The sequence below is a fragment of the Gigantopelta aegis genome, chromosome 9 (genome assembly GCF_016097555.1).
Source record: "Gigantopelta aegis isolate Gae_Host chromosome 9, Gae_host_genome, whole genome shotgun sequence".
Taxonomy (NCBI): Eukaryota; Metazoa; Mollusca; class Gastropoda; order Neomphalida; family Peltospiridae; genus Gigantopelta; species Gigantopelta aegis.
Window position 1 is genome coordinate 74,329,979 of NC_054707.1, and position 18,653 is coordinate 74,348,631.

The 18,653-nt window shown below is 35.9% G+C and overlaps 1 protein-coding gene across 1 annotated transcript in view; it reads left to right on the forward strand.

The window, feature by feature from the left end:
• The window catches only part of LOC121381754 (DNA-binding protein RFX6-like), a 72,642-nt gene that overhangs the window by 5,559 nt on the left and 48,430 nt on the right, over positions 1-18,653 (forward strand). The window contains exon 2 of the mRNA XM_041511102.1: positions 17,673-17,826. Within this exon, the coding sequence (XP_041367036.1) occupies positions 17,673-17,826 (154 nt within the window). The remainder of the gene's footprint in view (positions 1-17,672; positions 17,827-18,653) is intronic.

The following is an 18,653-nucleotide window of genomic DNA, read 5'->3' on the forward strand; positions in this document are numbered from 1 at the left end:
TTAATTTGACACGACTGAGCATCTTCTTAAAACCATAATCTTCAACCATCGTCAACACCTGCTGATTGCATTAAACGTTTATATCCAGTCTTCAGTAACTGTATATACTGTTCATGTGTGTGTGTGTGTGTGGTGTCCCACTCCCGTACAATATTTATTATTTGCTGTTGAGATATAACCTTTATTTTGTTGTTGTTGTGATCGTTGTTACCTTTTTTTCGTTCAGTTTTTATTGTATATGGTTTAAGCACGCTTTACTTGTTCTACCTTAACAATTCATTTCATGTCGTTCAGTTTGCAACCTACTCCTTGTCGCTTGAGACTCCAACGACATGTGCCTTCATATGTGTTTGGTAGCGTGACGTAAACTAGAAATAACAGCCAATAATGTGAAAAGTAGAACCGTCACTCCCACCTCACAAAAATTAAACTACGCACAAAACAACCACACAAAAACAACTAACAAACACAACCTGCCCCCCCTTAAAAAAAGACCCCCCCATAAAAAATAAAAATAAATAAATAAACAACAACCGTGTGCAGGGTGCGCCATTCTAAAAGTTTAAATATTAAAATTATATTAGACACTGCAACTTTAACTTCTTCCACCAATGAAACATTTTATTTTTGTTTCAGAGGCCCTTAAAAAAATCTTTTCTTAAGTAGAAATTTTCCAAAGGTGCAGTTTTTCGATTTGTTCATTTATAACTAAATCTACCAATCTTTTGTCCGGTAACATGTTTGTCATCTGCTGTTGAACTAATTTAGTATGTGCATCTAAGTAAAGAGGCGGATCACAGCCCAGTGGTAAAGCGCTCGCTTGATGCGCGGTCGATTTAGGATCGATCCCCGTCGGTGGGCCCATGGGGCTATTTCTCGTCCCAGCTAGTGCACCACGACGGGTATATCAAAGGCCATGGTATATGCTATCCTGTCTGTGGAATGGTATATATAAAAGATCCCTTGCTACCTAGCGGGTTTCCTTTCTTAGACTATATGCCTGAATTACCAGATGTTTGACATCCAATAGCCGATAATTAATAATCAATGTGCTCTAGTGGTGTCGTTAAACAAAACACACGTCTTCTAAGTAAATGTTGGGACGGGACTTAGCTCCAGTAGTAAAGCGCTCGCTTGGGTCACGTTTGGCTATTTTTCATTCCAGCCAGTGCACCACGACTGGTATATAAAAGGCCGTGCTATGTGCTATCCTGTCTGTGGGATGGTGCCTTTAAAAGATCCCTTGCTACTAATGAACAAATTTAGTGGGTTACCTTTCTAAGACTATATGTCAGAATTACCAAATGTCTGACATCCAATAGCCTATGATTAATAAATCAATGTGTTCTAGTGGTGTCGTTAACCAAAACTTCCACCAATAAAACATTTTATTTTTGTTTTACAGTCTCTCAAAAAACTGTTTTCTTAAGTAGAAATTTTCCTAAAGTGCACTTACCAGATTTGTTCTGTCGAATAAATAAAACTACCAATGTTTCGTTCGGGTAACATTGTGTTTCATGTGTTGCATTAATTTAGCGTGTACATCTAAGTAAAAGTTATTTGTTTCGTTCGGGTAACATTGTGTTTCAGGTGTTCAACTAATTTAGCGTGTACGCCTCAGTATACCGCGGACTATCTATCTGTCGGAATGTGGTTAATCCTTTCGTTCAACAATACCCTGCAGTTGTCTACACGGACCCACACATCCGTGGATCAAGTTTGAACGGAAAACCCCCCCCAAAAAACCTGTCTCTCCAGGGGCAGTCCAGTAGCGGGTGGGCTGACCTTCAAGTTCTTCTCGTTGCAGTGGTTAATTCGGAAGAAAAAGAGCCACTTTTAAGAATCAAAATTTGTATCTAGCATTTTACAGACCCCTAATGTTTCCAACCTAAAACCCTCAAAGCGTCAAATTGCGTCCTGAAATGTTTTTATATGCCGAGTGAAAACAAATACAGAAGCATGTTCAGGAAGAAAGTAAAGTTTGTTTTGTTTAGCGTCACCACTAGTTAAAGTTTTTTTTTTTTTAACGACAAAACTAGAGCACATCGATTAATGAATCATCGGCGACACATTTGGTAATTCTGACACGTAGTTATCAGAGGAAACTCGCTACACTTTTCCTAATGCAGCAAAGTATCTTTTATATGCACTTTCCCACAGACAGTAAAGCACATACCACGGCCTTTGACCAGTTGCGATGCACTGGTTGGAACGTTCCTGCGACGCAAGCACCACAAGCGAGCACTCCCCGTCCCCGACACTACTAGAATACATTGATGTATTTATCATCGACTATTGGATGTCAAATGTAAGGTAATTCTGACAGATAGTCATAGAGGGGAAACCCGCTAGATGTTTCCATTAACAATAGTTCATTTATATGCACCATCCCACGGACAGGGTAGCACATACCATGGCCTTTGATATAACAGTCATGGTGCACTGGCTGGGACGAGAAATATCCCAACTGGACCACCCGTTGATCCATCCTAGCATGTTCAGGAAGGCGAGAAATCACGACCGCTCACTATACTGGTTTTTGCGCCTAACGTGAGATGCCCTTTGCCTATATCTAATGAAGGTTCAGGCACGCCCACCCTAGACCCATGCTCTGGATGTGCCAACGACCGAGTCCAGGGCAGAGATTGTAGGGTGTGAAGTTTGAAGTGGGCGAAATTTGCAAACCTAAAACCAAAAGTCAATGCGAACAGTGGTCTGGAATAAAATTTAGAGGCCGAAAAAAAAAAGAAGAAAAAAAAAGAAGGTGATTACTCAGCTAAAGAGAATGAAGGTAATTTTTAGAAAATTTTGACGGGCTACCAAAGTAAATTGCGTCGGACTATTTATAAAAAACTAAACATAAAATTTTGAAACTCGACCCAAAAATGTAAGTCCGAGTAAGCCTCGATATGAATGTGATATAATAGAAGTGATGATGCCGTTCAGTTTGTTCGTGAGCGCTTGGCCTTCAGAACATGCAACACTGTATTTTAGATTCAGACATCACTGTGCCATCTTTGGATATCTTCTAGACCGATTGTTATTTTTTCCCCAAAGGCTTAATGCATGATAGCAATTAAATTTAAAAGTAAAACTTTATTTGTTTTGGATTAGCCCATTCTAAATTTGCGACAATGTTGTTGTTTTTTTTGTTGTTTTTTTAGAATAAATTATCATAACATTTAAATAAATATTTTGACTGGCGCTGGAAATTATAGATCCATATCCCCCATTTTATAAATTGTCCAAATTGACCCATTAAAGTAAATTAATCCGTCCCAGGCCATATGACTGGCCACGCAAAGGGGCACGTTAACAGAGTTCACTATTATGATTCTTAATTTCCCATATAGGCTTCCTCTGGGCTTGGGAGTGTGGTATAGCTTAAAATTGGTTTTGTTTAACGACAATACTAAAGAACATTTGTTTACTGAATATCGGATATTAGATGTCAAACATTTGATAATTCTGACATATAATCTAAATTAAGGTTTCTTTTATATGCATTTATATCCTATGGAAAGGACAACACATACCATGTCCTTTGATGGAAAAAACAAAAACAAAAAAACATAACGTTTTTCAAAGATGACCGTAAACGTTTGAACTCCGATAGCCCTGATCTACCAAATGTAAGGTTCTACATCAAAAATAGACGCTTCCTGAAGTTCTGCAAACGCTTGGTTGATGAACTCAGGGCAGTGGCCACGAACTGGTCGTCTGCCGTGAATAACATCGTCAACAGTCCATGGTGACCGACGTTATACATTTTAACTTAGTTCATTTAACTTCGGTGGACGAAGGAAATTTGGAAATGTAAAAATAAAGATAATATTCGTGAATGGTTGGCTCATTCAAAACTGAATTTGCATTATTATGAACATAAATCTATTATAAAACTCTATTTATAATATCAAGGCTGGGATTCGAACCTATAGCCTTCGGCATTGTTGACCATTACCCCTACATCGCGTGTGTTTTAAGTCTTATAAACCTTGTTGTTGTTTACCGGCCTTGGTGGCGTCGTGGCAGGTCATCGGTCTACAGGCTGGTAGGTACTGGGTTCGGATCCCAGTCGAGGCATGGGATTTTTAATCCAGATACCGACTCCAAACCCTGAGTGAGTGCTCCGCAAGGCTTAATGGGTAGGTGTAAACCACTTGCACCGACCAGTGATCCATACCTGGTTCAACAAAGGCCATGGTTTGTGCTATCCTGCCTGTGGGAAGCGCAAATAAAAGATCCCTTGCTGCCAATCGGAAGAGTAGCCCATGTAGTGGCGACAGCGGGTTTCCTCTCAAAATATGTGTGGTCCTGAACCATATGTCTGACGCCATATAACCGAAAATAAAATGTGTTGAGTGCGTCGTTAAATAAAACACTTCTTTCTTTGTTGTTGTTTTTCGGCTTTTTAAATGTTTTGTTTATTCTTCTTTCTGTTGTGTTTGTTTTACAGCTGCATCTAATGTTAAATATTTCAATGTGATTAGTATATGATGGAAACCAGTCGTTATTCGCGAGCGCTCGGCCTCATAAACATGCCTCTGAGCTGAATCGATCTTTTTTTTTACGGAACAAGACTTCAATACGGATGGATACGAACGGACGGATGAATGGACGGATAATCGGACAGACTAACAAATGTATATATGAAAGAAATGTTTTATTTAACGACGCACTCAACACATTTTATTTACGGTTATATGGCGTCAGACATATGGTTAAGGACCACACAGATTTTGAGAGGAAACCCGCTGTCGCCACTAATCTTTCCGATTAGCAGCAAGGGATCTTTTATTTGCGCTTCCCACAGGCAGGATAGCACAAACCATGGCCTTTGTTGAACCAGTTATGGATCACTGGTCGGTGCAAGTGGTTTACACCTACCCACTGAGCCTTGCGGAGCACTCACTCAGGGTTTGGAGTCGGTATCTGGATTAAAAATCCCATGCCTCGACTGGGATCCGAACCCAGTACCTACCAGCCTGTAGACCGATGGCCTAACCACGACGCAACCGAGGCCGGTCATGTATATATGAAGTGACAGGTATATATAGAGATGATTGACGGACGGACGGACGGACAAATGGATATTTTGATGGAGAGAAATATAGCTATTCATTCGTGTATAAATTGGACGACACTTAACGCAAAAACTGCATACACATCCTACACACTAGAGCTGTACATCGTCTACCTGCAGCGTTGAACGGACGGTACTCGAGTGTGCCCAGTGTAAGCACTCGACGTGCTTGTGGAGGATCTCAAGTGCTAGTCACACACCCTGCCGACCATACACCGTCTACAGCGTCAACTAGAGTAACACCTCATCACCTGAGTAACACCGCATAAACTGTATACTGGCTGGTTTGGACGCATGCATGGACGTGGCTCGTGAAAACTGCAGATAAATATATTTTTTAAACCCAGCACAAAATGGGATCATATTATTATTACAATACTAATAGGCTAACAATGGCTAGATAAAATATGTTTGTTTCATTTCTGTTTTAGCACAACAGTGATAAAAATGGAAACAAAGAAGTATATATATATATATATATATATATATATATATATATATATATATATATATATATATATCTATATCTATATATATATATATATATATACATACATATAAACATAATTTTACTTTATAAAAAATATTTTTTTAATAATTAAAAGTTAGCATTATCGCGGTTATCCGCCAAATTTATATCGTAACTTCTTGTGTATTTCTTGTGGGCCATATTAGTCCATGGGCCAGATACCGAAATCCCCCCCTCCCCCCCGGGATTTTTGGACACCTCATTATATATGAATGTAATATCTGCTTGTCTGCAGCAAAACTGTTGGTGGATTAAAAAAATATCGCCATTTGAATGGGGGGTACCGTTGCACATTTTGTGTCCTAAAAACACTATATTGAAAAATTAAATATAGTGATAAAGTTGTCATCCATATGAATTTTTAACAGATATAAGGCCAAAATGAATGATATTCATCCTATACTAGATGTTAATAGTAACAAACCAAATAACTATGCAATATGTGGTATGAATAATGATATACTCATCGGCAAAAGTTAAGCAATGCCTGAAATGCATTATGTTCTATATTTACACATATTTTGGGCTGCTCGAACCTTTTACTATTAAAAATTACACTGTATTTAATATATTGAGGCAGCATTATTCAAATATGGTTCAGTATATCTGCCTATACTATACTCAACAAACTTAATTAAGGTCCAATAGATATTTTAGCATTTTCCTTTAAATATGGGGGAAAATACAACTTCTTCCGTTGAAAGTTGTCAGCATTGTGGCACGTTCTTAAACTTAATGACTTAAATAACAATTTTGAGGGAACACAATGACAAAAAACATTCTGAACAAATGTGTAACAAATACTATCCTAATGCTCATTTCAATATTTTTCATAAATATGTGAAATACCCAGTGTTTTTTGCGTGTATAACCAGTAAAAGTTTACTGAAAAAATGTATAGACCAAAACATGCTAAAATAATATGACAGTAACAAAGAATTATATTATAATACAAGAAAGTTTACTAGCCCTTAATTAATTTTGTTGAGTATACATGTATGTGCATCAATATTATGAATATGTCCCTCTTTACTAAACACCAGTGTTAAGAATTTAAAGCATCAGTTTTGTGTACCTACCATAATTTCTTTTGCATTACATGTACAAGTCATCTATCTCACAGAAGTTCATCTTATACTAGTCTGTGTTTGTAATATTTTTAGATTTGCCTTTATATTTACATTGTGCTTAATTTATGCTCAGGTGTATATAATTAGTTTCTACATCAAATATTGTCTACGAAAGTTTTGACTTCCTTTCATATTCCTTTGCATTTTCGTGCAATTAAAATATGTCTGTCATGTTCACAATTTCTGGTATTCTCCTTCTCCAGACTCTGCTCTGGTTCCTCCATCAGTATGTCCATCAGCGCTCATAGTATAATATCACTGTTTCATCTCTAGTGTTCCTTCTAAAATTTCTCAGCCATATGACAATTTGGTTGGGAAATAGCCTGGACTGCCTGGCATGACTGATACCAAATGACAACTTGGCAATTTGTTCTCTTTATGTGCATTCTCAGAGCATTCTCAGTGAATACATACATGTAGAGTGGAGAAGGCTGATTTATACTCTACTGTAGTTCAATATTATCATCCTTGGTTTGGCAACAAACATTTCCAGATATTTCTCAAGTCATGATGTTTTTGTATGTTATTCGCACCTGCACTCCTATAGAGAAGGTATATGAAATGATCTGCTTCTTAAATATATGAACATCAATTTTTACTGAACTTCCATGAGCTAACAACACTTCAAGGAAGTCTTGGTGTTACTTGAGAATATTCAAAACCAGTTTTCCATTCTGCATAAAAGCACTGTTGGTATCATAGCCAGTAATGGCAAGCACAGCTGGAATTGCTAGTTGGTGTCTTCCCTGCATCCTTAATGATGCTGTGCACATCTATAAGATGCCTCTTGTTGCCAAATTGAGTGTATAAAATGTCCGTATCTTGGATGGTGAACTGGCAGCAATGTACAGACATTGAAGTATAATCTTTATCTCTGCATCTTCTTGTGCACGTTACAACACCCCCAGACATGGTTTGCGTTTGAAACATGTACTTTGTCTCACAAATAGAACCCTCTTCCCAAGAAGCTGAGGGCAGAGTTTTCTTTTTTTCATTTAAAAGGTCTTCCAGTCTCTTAAGACCTTTGTAGGGATTCCTTAGATCAAGTGTGGCTTGGAAGAACCCCTTTCACATGAGACATTTAGTGCCAAACCACGAATGCTGTTATTATGCTACTGTGGATTAGTTGCAAACCTTCCATCCAGTAGATATTCCCTGAAAATATGCTGTACCAATAGAGCAAATTGGAAGAGAGCAAATTACCATGGTCTCATATAGTATTAGTCATATCACAAAGTCCAGGGTATTCCTCAACCACATAGAAATGGCTGAGAAATGTCCAAAGAAATACTGAAGCTGAATTGGATGGTTTGTTATCTGATAATGCAAGAATTGTTGACATATTAAGGGAGGAACAAGAGCAAAGACCCAGAAGAAAAATAAGAAATGACAGATATTGTGAACATAATAGACATTATATCTGAGTCAGATGATAAGACTGAAATAGGAAAGAATGTCAAGTGCTAGATATGCCTGATGACTATATCTGATGTCAATTATATAAACCTAAGCATAAATTAAGCACAATTTAAATACAAATATGTTTATGTAAAATAGTACAAGCTTCTGTGAGATAGATGAATTGTAAATGTTTTAACACACATGCCGAGGAAAGGTACTTATAATTGGCTGGTACTAAGAACAGAGGGACATCTTCATAAATTTGTGAACATAGTATATAAACTCCATGTACTTAACCATATTTGAATAATGAAGCCTCAATATGTTATAGAAAAAAGCCAGGCCAATTTGTTTTTTTAATAATAGAAGCTTCAGGCAATCCTAAGTATGTGTATACATAGAAATTAAACCATTTCTGGCATTGCTTACTAGTAACTTATTTTGAGAAGTATATAATTATTCATACCTCATATTATATTGTTTTGTAATTGTTATTAACATCTACTTTATAAAATGAAAGGAAGGATGTGGAAATAGAAAAGTATAAACTTCACATATATCATATTTGGGTCACACAAAATGTTTGAGAATTGGGAATGAAAGTTAGATTTTTATAGTGCTAGATATTTGCCTGATGACAATATTCTATGCAGATATCAATTATATACACCAAAACATAAGTTAAGCATAATATAAATAGAACTGCAATTCAAAAATATTACAAAAAGCAACAAAAAAAAAACTAGCTATTGTAATATGAACTGTTGTGAGATAGATAAATTGTACATGTAATGCAGACTTGCCTAGAATGGTATGTAAATTCACTTTTTATGTGTGTAAGACTTGTGTGTAATATAAAAATATTCAAAATATCCATGTAAATGGTTTAGACAGCATGTACTGCACCATATTTAAGTAATGCTGCCTTCAGATATTAAATACAATACAATAATAAAAGGATCAGAATGTTTTAGGTACGGTATGTATATATACACATGTACATAGAGAATTACGTATATCGGGAACTGTGTAACTTTTGCTGGTGATTATACCCCCGGTACTATATCCATACCACATATATTGCATTGCTTTGTGGTTTGTTGTTATGAACATGTAATTTAGCATTAATAGCATTCATAATTTGGTCTTAAACCTGTTCAAAATATGTCTGGATGTTAACTTCAAAATTGCCATGCAGTTTTTTCATATACTATGTTTGTAATACTCAGGCCATTTCAAATACATTGACTCACTATGCTTAGTCAGATGCCAAAAATGTATTATTTTTTGGTAGAATACATTCACCAGTAACCCGGCTTTAAAGTAAAAGCAGTGATATAGTCCAGAATTAATTTCAAATATTTTTGAAAATTATGTGGAACATTCACCTTGATCAGAAATTTGCCCTGTTAAAAATAAATAGGGTGCCTACACTCAAACGTGCCCTACAGGCACACCCACCAACAGATTGCCTGCAGACAAGCTGATTTGAATATGTCTATGGATAGGCTTCAAAGATATACTCATCTTGAAAAATCCCTAGGGGGGGGGGGGGGGGGCAGGGGGGTTTATAGTGGGCCCACGGTCTATATAGCCCGCAGCAGCTGATAAGCCCAGGGGGTAAATTTCAATGTTTTAAAACGTATATGAAGCACGCTGGAAAAACACAAGAAATTACAATATATGAATTTTTAAAAACAAACGTTTTTTTTTAAAGGTAAACGTTATTCGCTCAACTACAAGGCCATAAAATACTACAACCTGTAGAGGATGAGCGGCGGAAACAGGAGCGTTCAGCTGAGGCGAACATTATATCCAGGGCCCCGTTCCACGAAGCGATCTTAGCCCTAAGATTACCTTAGGCGCATAAGTTGATCTTAGGGCTAAGATCGCTTCGTGGAACGGGGCTCTGAACGTTATAATTCCAGGCGGATGTTGCATACGAGTTTGCTGTCTTTATACAACTCTTTTGACTGATGTCGCTATCTGGATCCTCCATAGATTATATATGGGATTGATTAATTGTATTTATTTATCACAAATAAATGTAAAATAGCGAGATATGACAGTTGTCACTATTATACTGCACCTCTAAATGAGTTATCCATAATTCATAAAAACATTTATACAAATCTGAATGACAAAACCGTATTCCGTGATGAAAATGGAATGTTGTACGAGGCACTGGAATCGAGTTAACAGTCGGCTAACATTCACTGTGTATTCAAAGACCGGACTGTGTACCTGTTTAGGGGCGGGGCGTAGCTCAGTGGTAAAGCGCTCGTTTGATGCGCGGTAGGTCTACGATAGATTCCAGTCGGTGGCTCATTGAGCTATTTCTTATTTAAGCCAGTGCACCATGACTGGTATATCAAAGGCGGTGGTATGTGCTATCCTGTCTGTGAGATGCTGCATATAAAAGACCCCTCGCTATTAATAGAAAAAAGTAACGGGTTTCCTCTTTAAAACTATATGTCAAAATTAACAAATGTTTGACATCCAATAAATAAATCATGTGCTCTAGTGGTGTCGTTAAAGAAAATGAACTTAATTTTAACTGTGTGTGCCTATTTAATATACAAATGTGTATTTTGACACATTTTGTTTAATCAGTACATGTAACTACATAATGAAATGACAAACCGTTAGAAATGATATTACAGAGAACATTTTAATTATTTTGTACAACACAATTTGAATTTTAAAAGTTTATTTTCGTTTTATTAATCATATCATTATTTGTTATTTAATAGTTTTGATAGCAAAAATATTACACCTAAATAAAAAAGGTCTAGGTTAAAGAAATTTAAGTTTGCTATAAACCCAATGTACAATTATTAATCGATTATTACGTTTTCTGCCATTGTAACATGTACCCGACTAACAAAGCCGTATTAATTACTAAATGTACATATTAATTTGATTGAAAACATATTTTGTTGCATATAATATATACATGTATATACAAAAGGACTGGACACAAGTTATTCAACTTACGAGGCCCTCTCGTAATTACAAACATTAACTTGTACAATAATGGCGACTGCAATTTTTAATAAATCAATCAATCAATCAATTAAAGTAAATACATATTCTTGTTAAGAATATCAGTGTCTGTCTCTTTCTTGTTGTCCTAACGTTTGGAGTAACCCAAAGTGGATTTTACATTTCAATAATTTCGTGCGTACGAAGAAATAGACACCAGGAAGCACAATAAAGTTTAAGCTAGTACAAACATTTGGATAACCAGAAACACTTGGATAACAATACAGTGATATTCTTAACAAACAAAAAAACGTAGTTTTTGTTGTAAAAAGAATGTATTTGTCGAAAACATCTTAGTCAGGACAGTCCCTTTAATGTACTATAAAATACAGGTGCAAACATGCTGCATATTAATAGAGGTGCATGAGTGTTGTGCAGGGTACGAGGGCAAAGTTCGGTTTGATTTAGTATGAGTCATGTTGGGTCTGTCGAGTCATGTCATTTTGTTTTCTTGGTCATTACATTAGACATGATAACACACACACACACACACACACACACACACACACACACACACACACACACACACACACACACACGTATACGTATGTAAGGTTCAGATTTCATTTATCTCTATTACGTATATACGTTTAAGTATACGTAAGCCGTATTGCGTGACGTCAAAAATCATTTTCTGTGAAAATAGTTTATATATAATATAGAGTTCCGCTGTACTAGTATACCACTGATTTTGCGACTTGTTCAAAGTGTATCGAAAGAGCGAAAACATGATAAATGGTATGTAAATACCACGAGTATAATATCTCATTTCTCAAAACCCAGTTTAAAATATTAAAACAATCTCTTCTAACTGAAACCTATTTACTGCGCCTGCGCTTGTTATTAACAGAGCAATAAGTTTCAGGTTACCTTATACGTCACATTATAATCAATTTCGGTCCTGCTTATTTCATTTGATGGTCATCACCATAGAATAGCCAGTCGGAAGTTTTTTAATCGATCTACTAGTGGAATGTGCATTATTATATACATGCATGTATGTATGTGCACACGCACACACACATACACATGCACGTGCACCTACGTTTTGGGCGATTTTTGTTGTTGTATTTTTAAAATTATAACGTGGTAAAACCAAGGCAATAGACAAACCTTTATTTGAAATACATGTATTTGACCCCCCACCCCCCTACCCCCACCCTATTTCGCAAAGGCAAATGATCATGCAATTAAAACGTTCCAATACACCGTGCTGTGATTTATTACACGTGAAATCTCGCTATTATTTTGCAGTCACGCCATTTTATGATCATCTTATAAGATTACGTCATTCAGTAAACATAATTCCATTACACACAGATTCTTTACCGTGAACCGCATCTTACATGTTTGTACAAACATCATCACGACTCGAGCAGTTAGTATACTCGCTAACTGTCTTTGAGCATTTCAGTCGGAATGGAAGACAGATTTATAGGGTAATACAGCTCAACTAGTTTACCGTATGTCTACATCATGTAAATAGCAATAAATCACCCATATTACGAAAAACTGACAAACCCGTTGGTAATATTATTTTGAACGGTTAACTTCTAATAATCTAATTATTACGAGAGTACAACAGAGTGCACGTGGTTAGTTGCATACCTATCTAGGATAGTACTCTCTGGGGAGGTCAGAGGTTGTGTCCACGATAGGCATGCCTGATGAAAGTTTGTTTTGTTTAATGACACCACTAGAGCACATTGATTTATTACTCATCGGCTATCGGATGTCCAACATTTGGTAATTCTGACACAATCTTCAAAGGAAACCCACAACATTGTTTTCATTACAAACAAGGGATCTTTTACATGTACTTTCCCAGTCAGGACAGTACATACCACAGCCTTTGATATACAAGTCGTGGAACACTGGCTGGAACATGAAAAGTCATATTTCGAGAATAGGTCCACCTAGGGGAGTCGATCTTTTGACCTCAGGCAAGTCATCTATCAATTAAGCTATATCATGGTCCAATTTGATGAAAACCGAAGGAAGGAAACTAGGGGTTCGGAAATATTACAAAAATTAAAAAAAAAAAAAAAAATTAAACGGTAGCAAAGCTATTTGACACATCATGTCAAATAAATCAATCTATCAATTTGGTGATAAATATGATTTTTTTTTCTCGGATGCATCGCAATGTTCTGTAATAATATCCATCCCAATAAGCCAGCAATAAGTATATATTATTTTTCAATACAAAATAAACCATCATCACTCTTGGTTTCAAAGTTTAAAGTCATAGGTGGGATGAACTACAAAACCTATACGAAACGTTTTGATACGATGGTGTGGTCCACAATAGAGTATGGTTCAGCAATATGGGGAACATATACCAAATCAGCTATAAACACTGTTCAGAACAGAGCTGTGAGATTTTATATGGGCCTTAGGAAGTTTGCTCCCAATAGTGCTGTAATTGATGATATGGGTTGGACCCCACCTGTTGTGGAGCAGTGGGGGAGTGTTATTAGATTATACACGAAACTTAACTGCTTAAATAACAACAGAATAACCTATAAAATGTATCGGTGGGCAAAACAACTGACACATAAGAATAAGAAAAATTGGTCTTACAGAGTACAGTTTAAGTTGCGTAGTCTTGGTTTAGATCACTTTATTAATATCACAAATGGGCATTTGATTAAACAAGTTGTTTACACAGTCAGAAAAACAGTGTTCGAAAGCTTCATAGAAAACTGGAAAGTTTCAATATCACGGACGCAAAGTGTAAGAGGAACAGGTAGTAGTAACAAGCTCCGTGTAGGCTATACATGTTCAAAAAGGAGTTTGGAGTTGAACTATTTATACAAGAAGGTATGATTAGATCTCACCGAAGAGGGTTAGCTATGTTTCGATGTGGAGTTGCTCCTATACATATAGAAACCGGTCGTTTTAATAACACCCCAGTGAATGAGCGAGTTTGTTTTAATTGTCACAATTGTGTAGAAAATGAGCAACATGTTCTACTTTATTGCCTCGTGTATAAAGAGCTGAGAGAGATTTTATTTAATAAGTGCTTGGAATTATGGGATGGTTTTATAACTGCTATAGATACCGTATGTAGATTAAGTGCCAAAACCAGCAAATTAATTTTAGAAAAAAGGAGACAAGCGTTTTAAATAAGATACTATATTTATATCTGTTACTTGATTGAATAGTAACAGAGGATGATAATATTTTATTAAATGTCTTAAATGTGTTTTAGTTTTATATTATTTTAATATATAGACTATTTATAATTGGACTGAATATAATAGCATGTTTTATTTTCGTGTTAGATGTTTTTAATATGTTTTTAATGTAATATTTATATATTTTATATGTCGATTCTGTATAGTCTCTCATAACTCCATATGGAGTGGCTCAGTGCTATTTTATATATTATTGTTTTATTGATGTATGTTTTTTAAAATTGAGGTGAGACTGTAATACACAATGTGTCTGTCTGTCTGTCTGTCAACGTGTCAAAATAACTGTATTATGTTTTGTCCCTACATTAACCCACGTACTGAAATGAAAATCGGAGTGTTTTCTTAGTTAATTGGTCTTTTCTCTCCGTGGCCTGTACCTGTGGTTCCTGGCAGGTGTATATTTTGGACGGTCACCAAGTCAAGGTGTCCAGACACACAAAACAATACGTGCACGTTTTATAAAGATCACAGGGCCACCCCTAAACTGATAATGGACTTAATCAGCTGTCCTACTGTATTACTGTAAATAATTCTGCGAAACCCTTGATTAAGCAGACTTTTCCATCTAAAATCACCAAACTGACCAATTACGTAGTCCCAAAGAAAATTATGACTTAGGTATCGTGAGTGGTCGTTTCTACTCCAACGTACCCTACCAATAGGCCTAATAATATGCATTTTTTCTTTGGCTTTTTGTAAGAGAGAAAAATACTATAATCCCATTTCGTTCTATTAATGCAAATTGAAATATATTTAGTTAAATAGTTTATTATATTATAAAGCCATTTATGTTGTTTTACAAGTTGATAATAGCGAAGCGCCTTGTCGTAAATGACTGCCTTTGTTTACACTGTGCATACTGTAGTTGGTCGGAGATGACGTCACTTTTCCCCAAGCTAGAAGGAAGGAAGGAAATGTTTTATTTAACGACGCACGCAACACATTTTATTTACAGTTATATGGCGTCAGACATATGGTTAAGGACCACACAGATATTGAGAGAGGAAACCCGCGGTCGCCACTTCATGGGCTACTCTTTTCGATAAGCACAGACAGGGTAGCACATACCACGGCCTTTGATATACCAGTCGTGGTGCACTGGCTGGAACGAGAAATAACCCAATGGGTCCACCCCCAAGCTAGAATTCCTGACGCACCGAAAACAAAAGAAAATGGCTGCCCTCAGTTAGCAGGGATAATCACGTTTTTTTTTTATTAACTCTAATATTACGCGTTTTTCATTTCTTAAAGTGTCAGTATATGTTGGTCGTCCGGGTATGCATCTTTCCAACACATCAGGCACATATTTGAGTGAACCTCCCTTTAAAGGAACAGTATAAGGATTTAGACTTTGGCCACAAACGATATTCAGCGATGGGCGAGGTGTTGTGTGGGATGATATAAATATCTATTTATGAGAGAGGAAATGACAGACCGCAGTTTGTACCTGAGTAATGTTTAAAACGTGACTGTTACGCCTAGGTGAGACAACACCTGTACTCATCAGATGGGTATAAAATCATTTAACAAATACAATGTTATCAATGTAATGGTTTAATGGGCACGTACAGACGCGCGTGCAGGAAATTATGAAGGTTGGGTCTACAATTTGACGACGTTTCGTGTGTGTGTGTGTGGGAGGGTGGGGGAAGGCGGGGGTGGAGGGTGATGTGTGGATTGTTGGTCGGGTCAATTTTCCCGGAAAATATTTTTAAAAAGGAGAAAATTTGCAAACGCGCAGGATGAAAAAAAAGAGGAAAAAAAACGAAAAAAGAAAGAAAGAAAAGAAAAGAAAAAAAACAAAAAAGAAGAAGAAAGAAGACAGCAAACTGATGTAGAATCAGATGGGTTTTATGATAACTAGACGAGTCTTAGTGCTGGTTATATGTACTGGGTTCGCGTCCCAGTACCGATAACCACCAACAGTTTCTTTGAACGACTCAGTGAGGAGGTGTAATGCTGCAATGCCGACTTCTGTTTGACTAACAACTAACCAATAACCGACACTTGGATTAACAGCTCAGACAGCTAAATTGTGAGTTGAGGACAGCGTGATTGAACTTGATTGTATACACTGTGGACAACAAAACCATATTCCGATATCAAAATCGTATCTCTGCACAAGGCAGAGTCGAAAGAATGTCAGGCAAATTCGTGATTGCTTCCATGATCCACTATCAGGTGCTCATCTTTAAAAGGACTGCACTTCCAAAGGAGTAATAGGATGTGCCATCCCTCTTGCACCGCCAATAGGAGGACTGCCACTCTAAGACAGCTTAAAAACAAGCATGAATAAACCTCTCACAGATATAAAAATCAACTTGAAGATGAAAATAAAATTGAATCTTAACCAGTCATTTAACAATAGCTTGTCATGGACATTTCAGGCGAAAAATCCGTTATCTATTTACAAACCAGTTTGTCGTGGCTGCGTTAGAAAAAAGAGAATTATTTGATAATGTTTTTATGTTTTAGGGTGAGTGACACGATACTGTTTACGTTTACAAAATTCATTACTATATTCAGTAACATTGCAGTTGTTTTTAATCCAATTTTTGATGGGATGATTAATAAATTAAATGTGTATAATTATGCAAACACATTTTAATATACACTATTCACTAATTGAACTTATGTACATCAATAGCTAACAGTAACAATTTATATGCAACAGAAATAGTACGTTTTCGATATAAATACTTTTTCCCCAGCCCGTCTGTTTATTCCAATGCGCATCCAATCCTGAATTCGCTCTATACTAAATTGACAAAAAAAAAAAAAAAAAAAAAAAAAAAAAAAAAAAAAAAAAAAAAAAAAAAAAAAAAAAAAAAAAAAAAAAAAAAAAAAAAAAAAAAAAATAAAAAAAAAAAAAAAAGAAAAAAAATAAAAAAAAAAAAAAAAAAAAACTATTAAAAAAAAAAAAACAAGAAAAACGAAAATCTTAACAAAAAATAAAATACAAAAAGATCATATATCAAATCACATAATAAATCATTTAAAAAAAAAAAGACAAGACACACCGAAAAAAAAAAAAAAATTTAAGTAAAATAGTCAAAATCAAAAAAAAAAAAAAAAAAAAAAAAAAAAACAAAATAAAATAAAGAAGAAAAAAAAAGATACAAAAATAAAAACAAACAAAAACAACAAAACTCTAAAATAAACAAAAAAAATAAAACAACGATAATAATGAGAACCAAAACCTACCCCACCCCTACCCAAAAGCAGAAAAATATATGATTTAATATAGACAAAGGTATTTCATGAATGTTTTTTTTTTTTTTTAGAACCGGAAGTGGATAACAGTCCTGCGTTTTCGGAAGACGATTGCACGCTGGGAGATGAGGACAAGAATGGCGTCGAGGAATCGGCGCTGACCAAGAAAACAGTCGCTCAGATAATGAGAGACAAGAAGAAACAAACGGCTTTAACTCTAGCATGGTGAGTATTGGAGATATTTAACGCAGGTTCTATTTTTTAAGGAGTATCATAAAATCATTCCAATATCCATTACCAATGGAATAAAACTGAATAATCGGAATTTTAATTTTATTTGCATATATGTTTAATTTATTATCTCCGTGTATAGGTTGCGATAAAATTTATTTGCACAAGGTTTACAATGAGAAATCGATAATATTAAACATACCATGAGATGTGTGGGTTCCAGATATGCTACTTATTCGAGGATTTGTTTCTACATGCATGTGAATCAGAATTTTGAACTGATCAGACAAAACCAAAATACAATTGTGACAAAGATATTTAATCTAATGGTTTCAAACAACCAATAGCTGGACAGCGGATGCACTTCCGTTAATAAGACCAGTCAGAAATAAAACGTACACTATCGGGTACATACTTTGATCTTTGCCACGATATTTGAGAGCAAGACTGGTGCTGTAGAAATCTACAAAACTATAATGACACTAGAATATGACCGTTTACATTAATTTAATCTACCAATCTTAAAATAAGAAGAAAAAAAAGAGTTCTTGGGTGGTCTTCAGAATCAGATTTGGACTTTATACTCACTGTAGATTAATCAACATAAAGAATGACAGACTGTTTAATTTTAAAATAAATAATACCATGCACCACGGTACACGGATATCACGCGGAGTTAGCGCTTCAAGTGGACCTGTCAGCCCCGGGCCCCTGCAGAGACTAATTCGTCAACTTGTCTTGAACAGTCAGTTTACACAGTTCCTTCTGACCACCACCTGTATGCTGGAGGTGTCCTGACTGTGTTCAAGATGTCTGTTTAC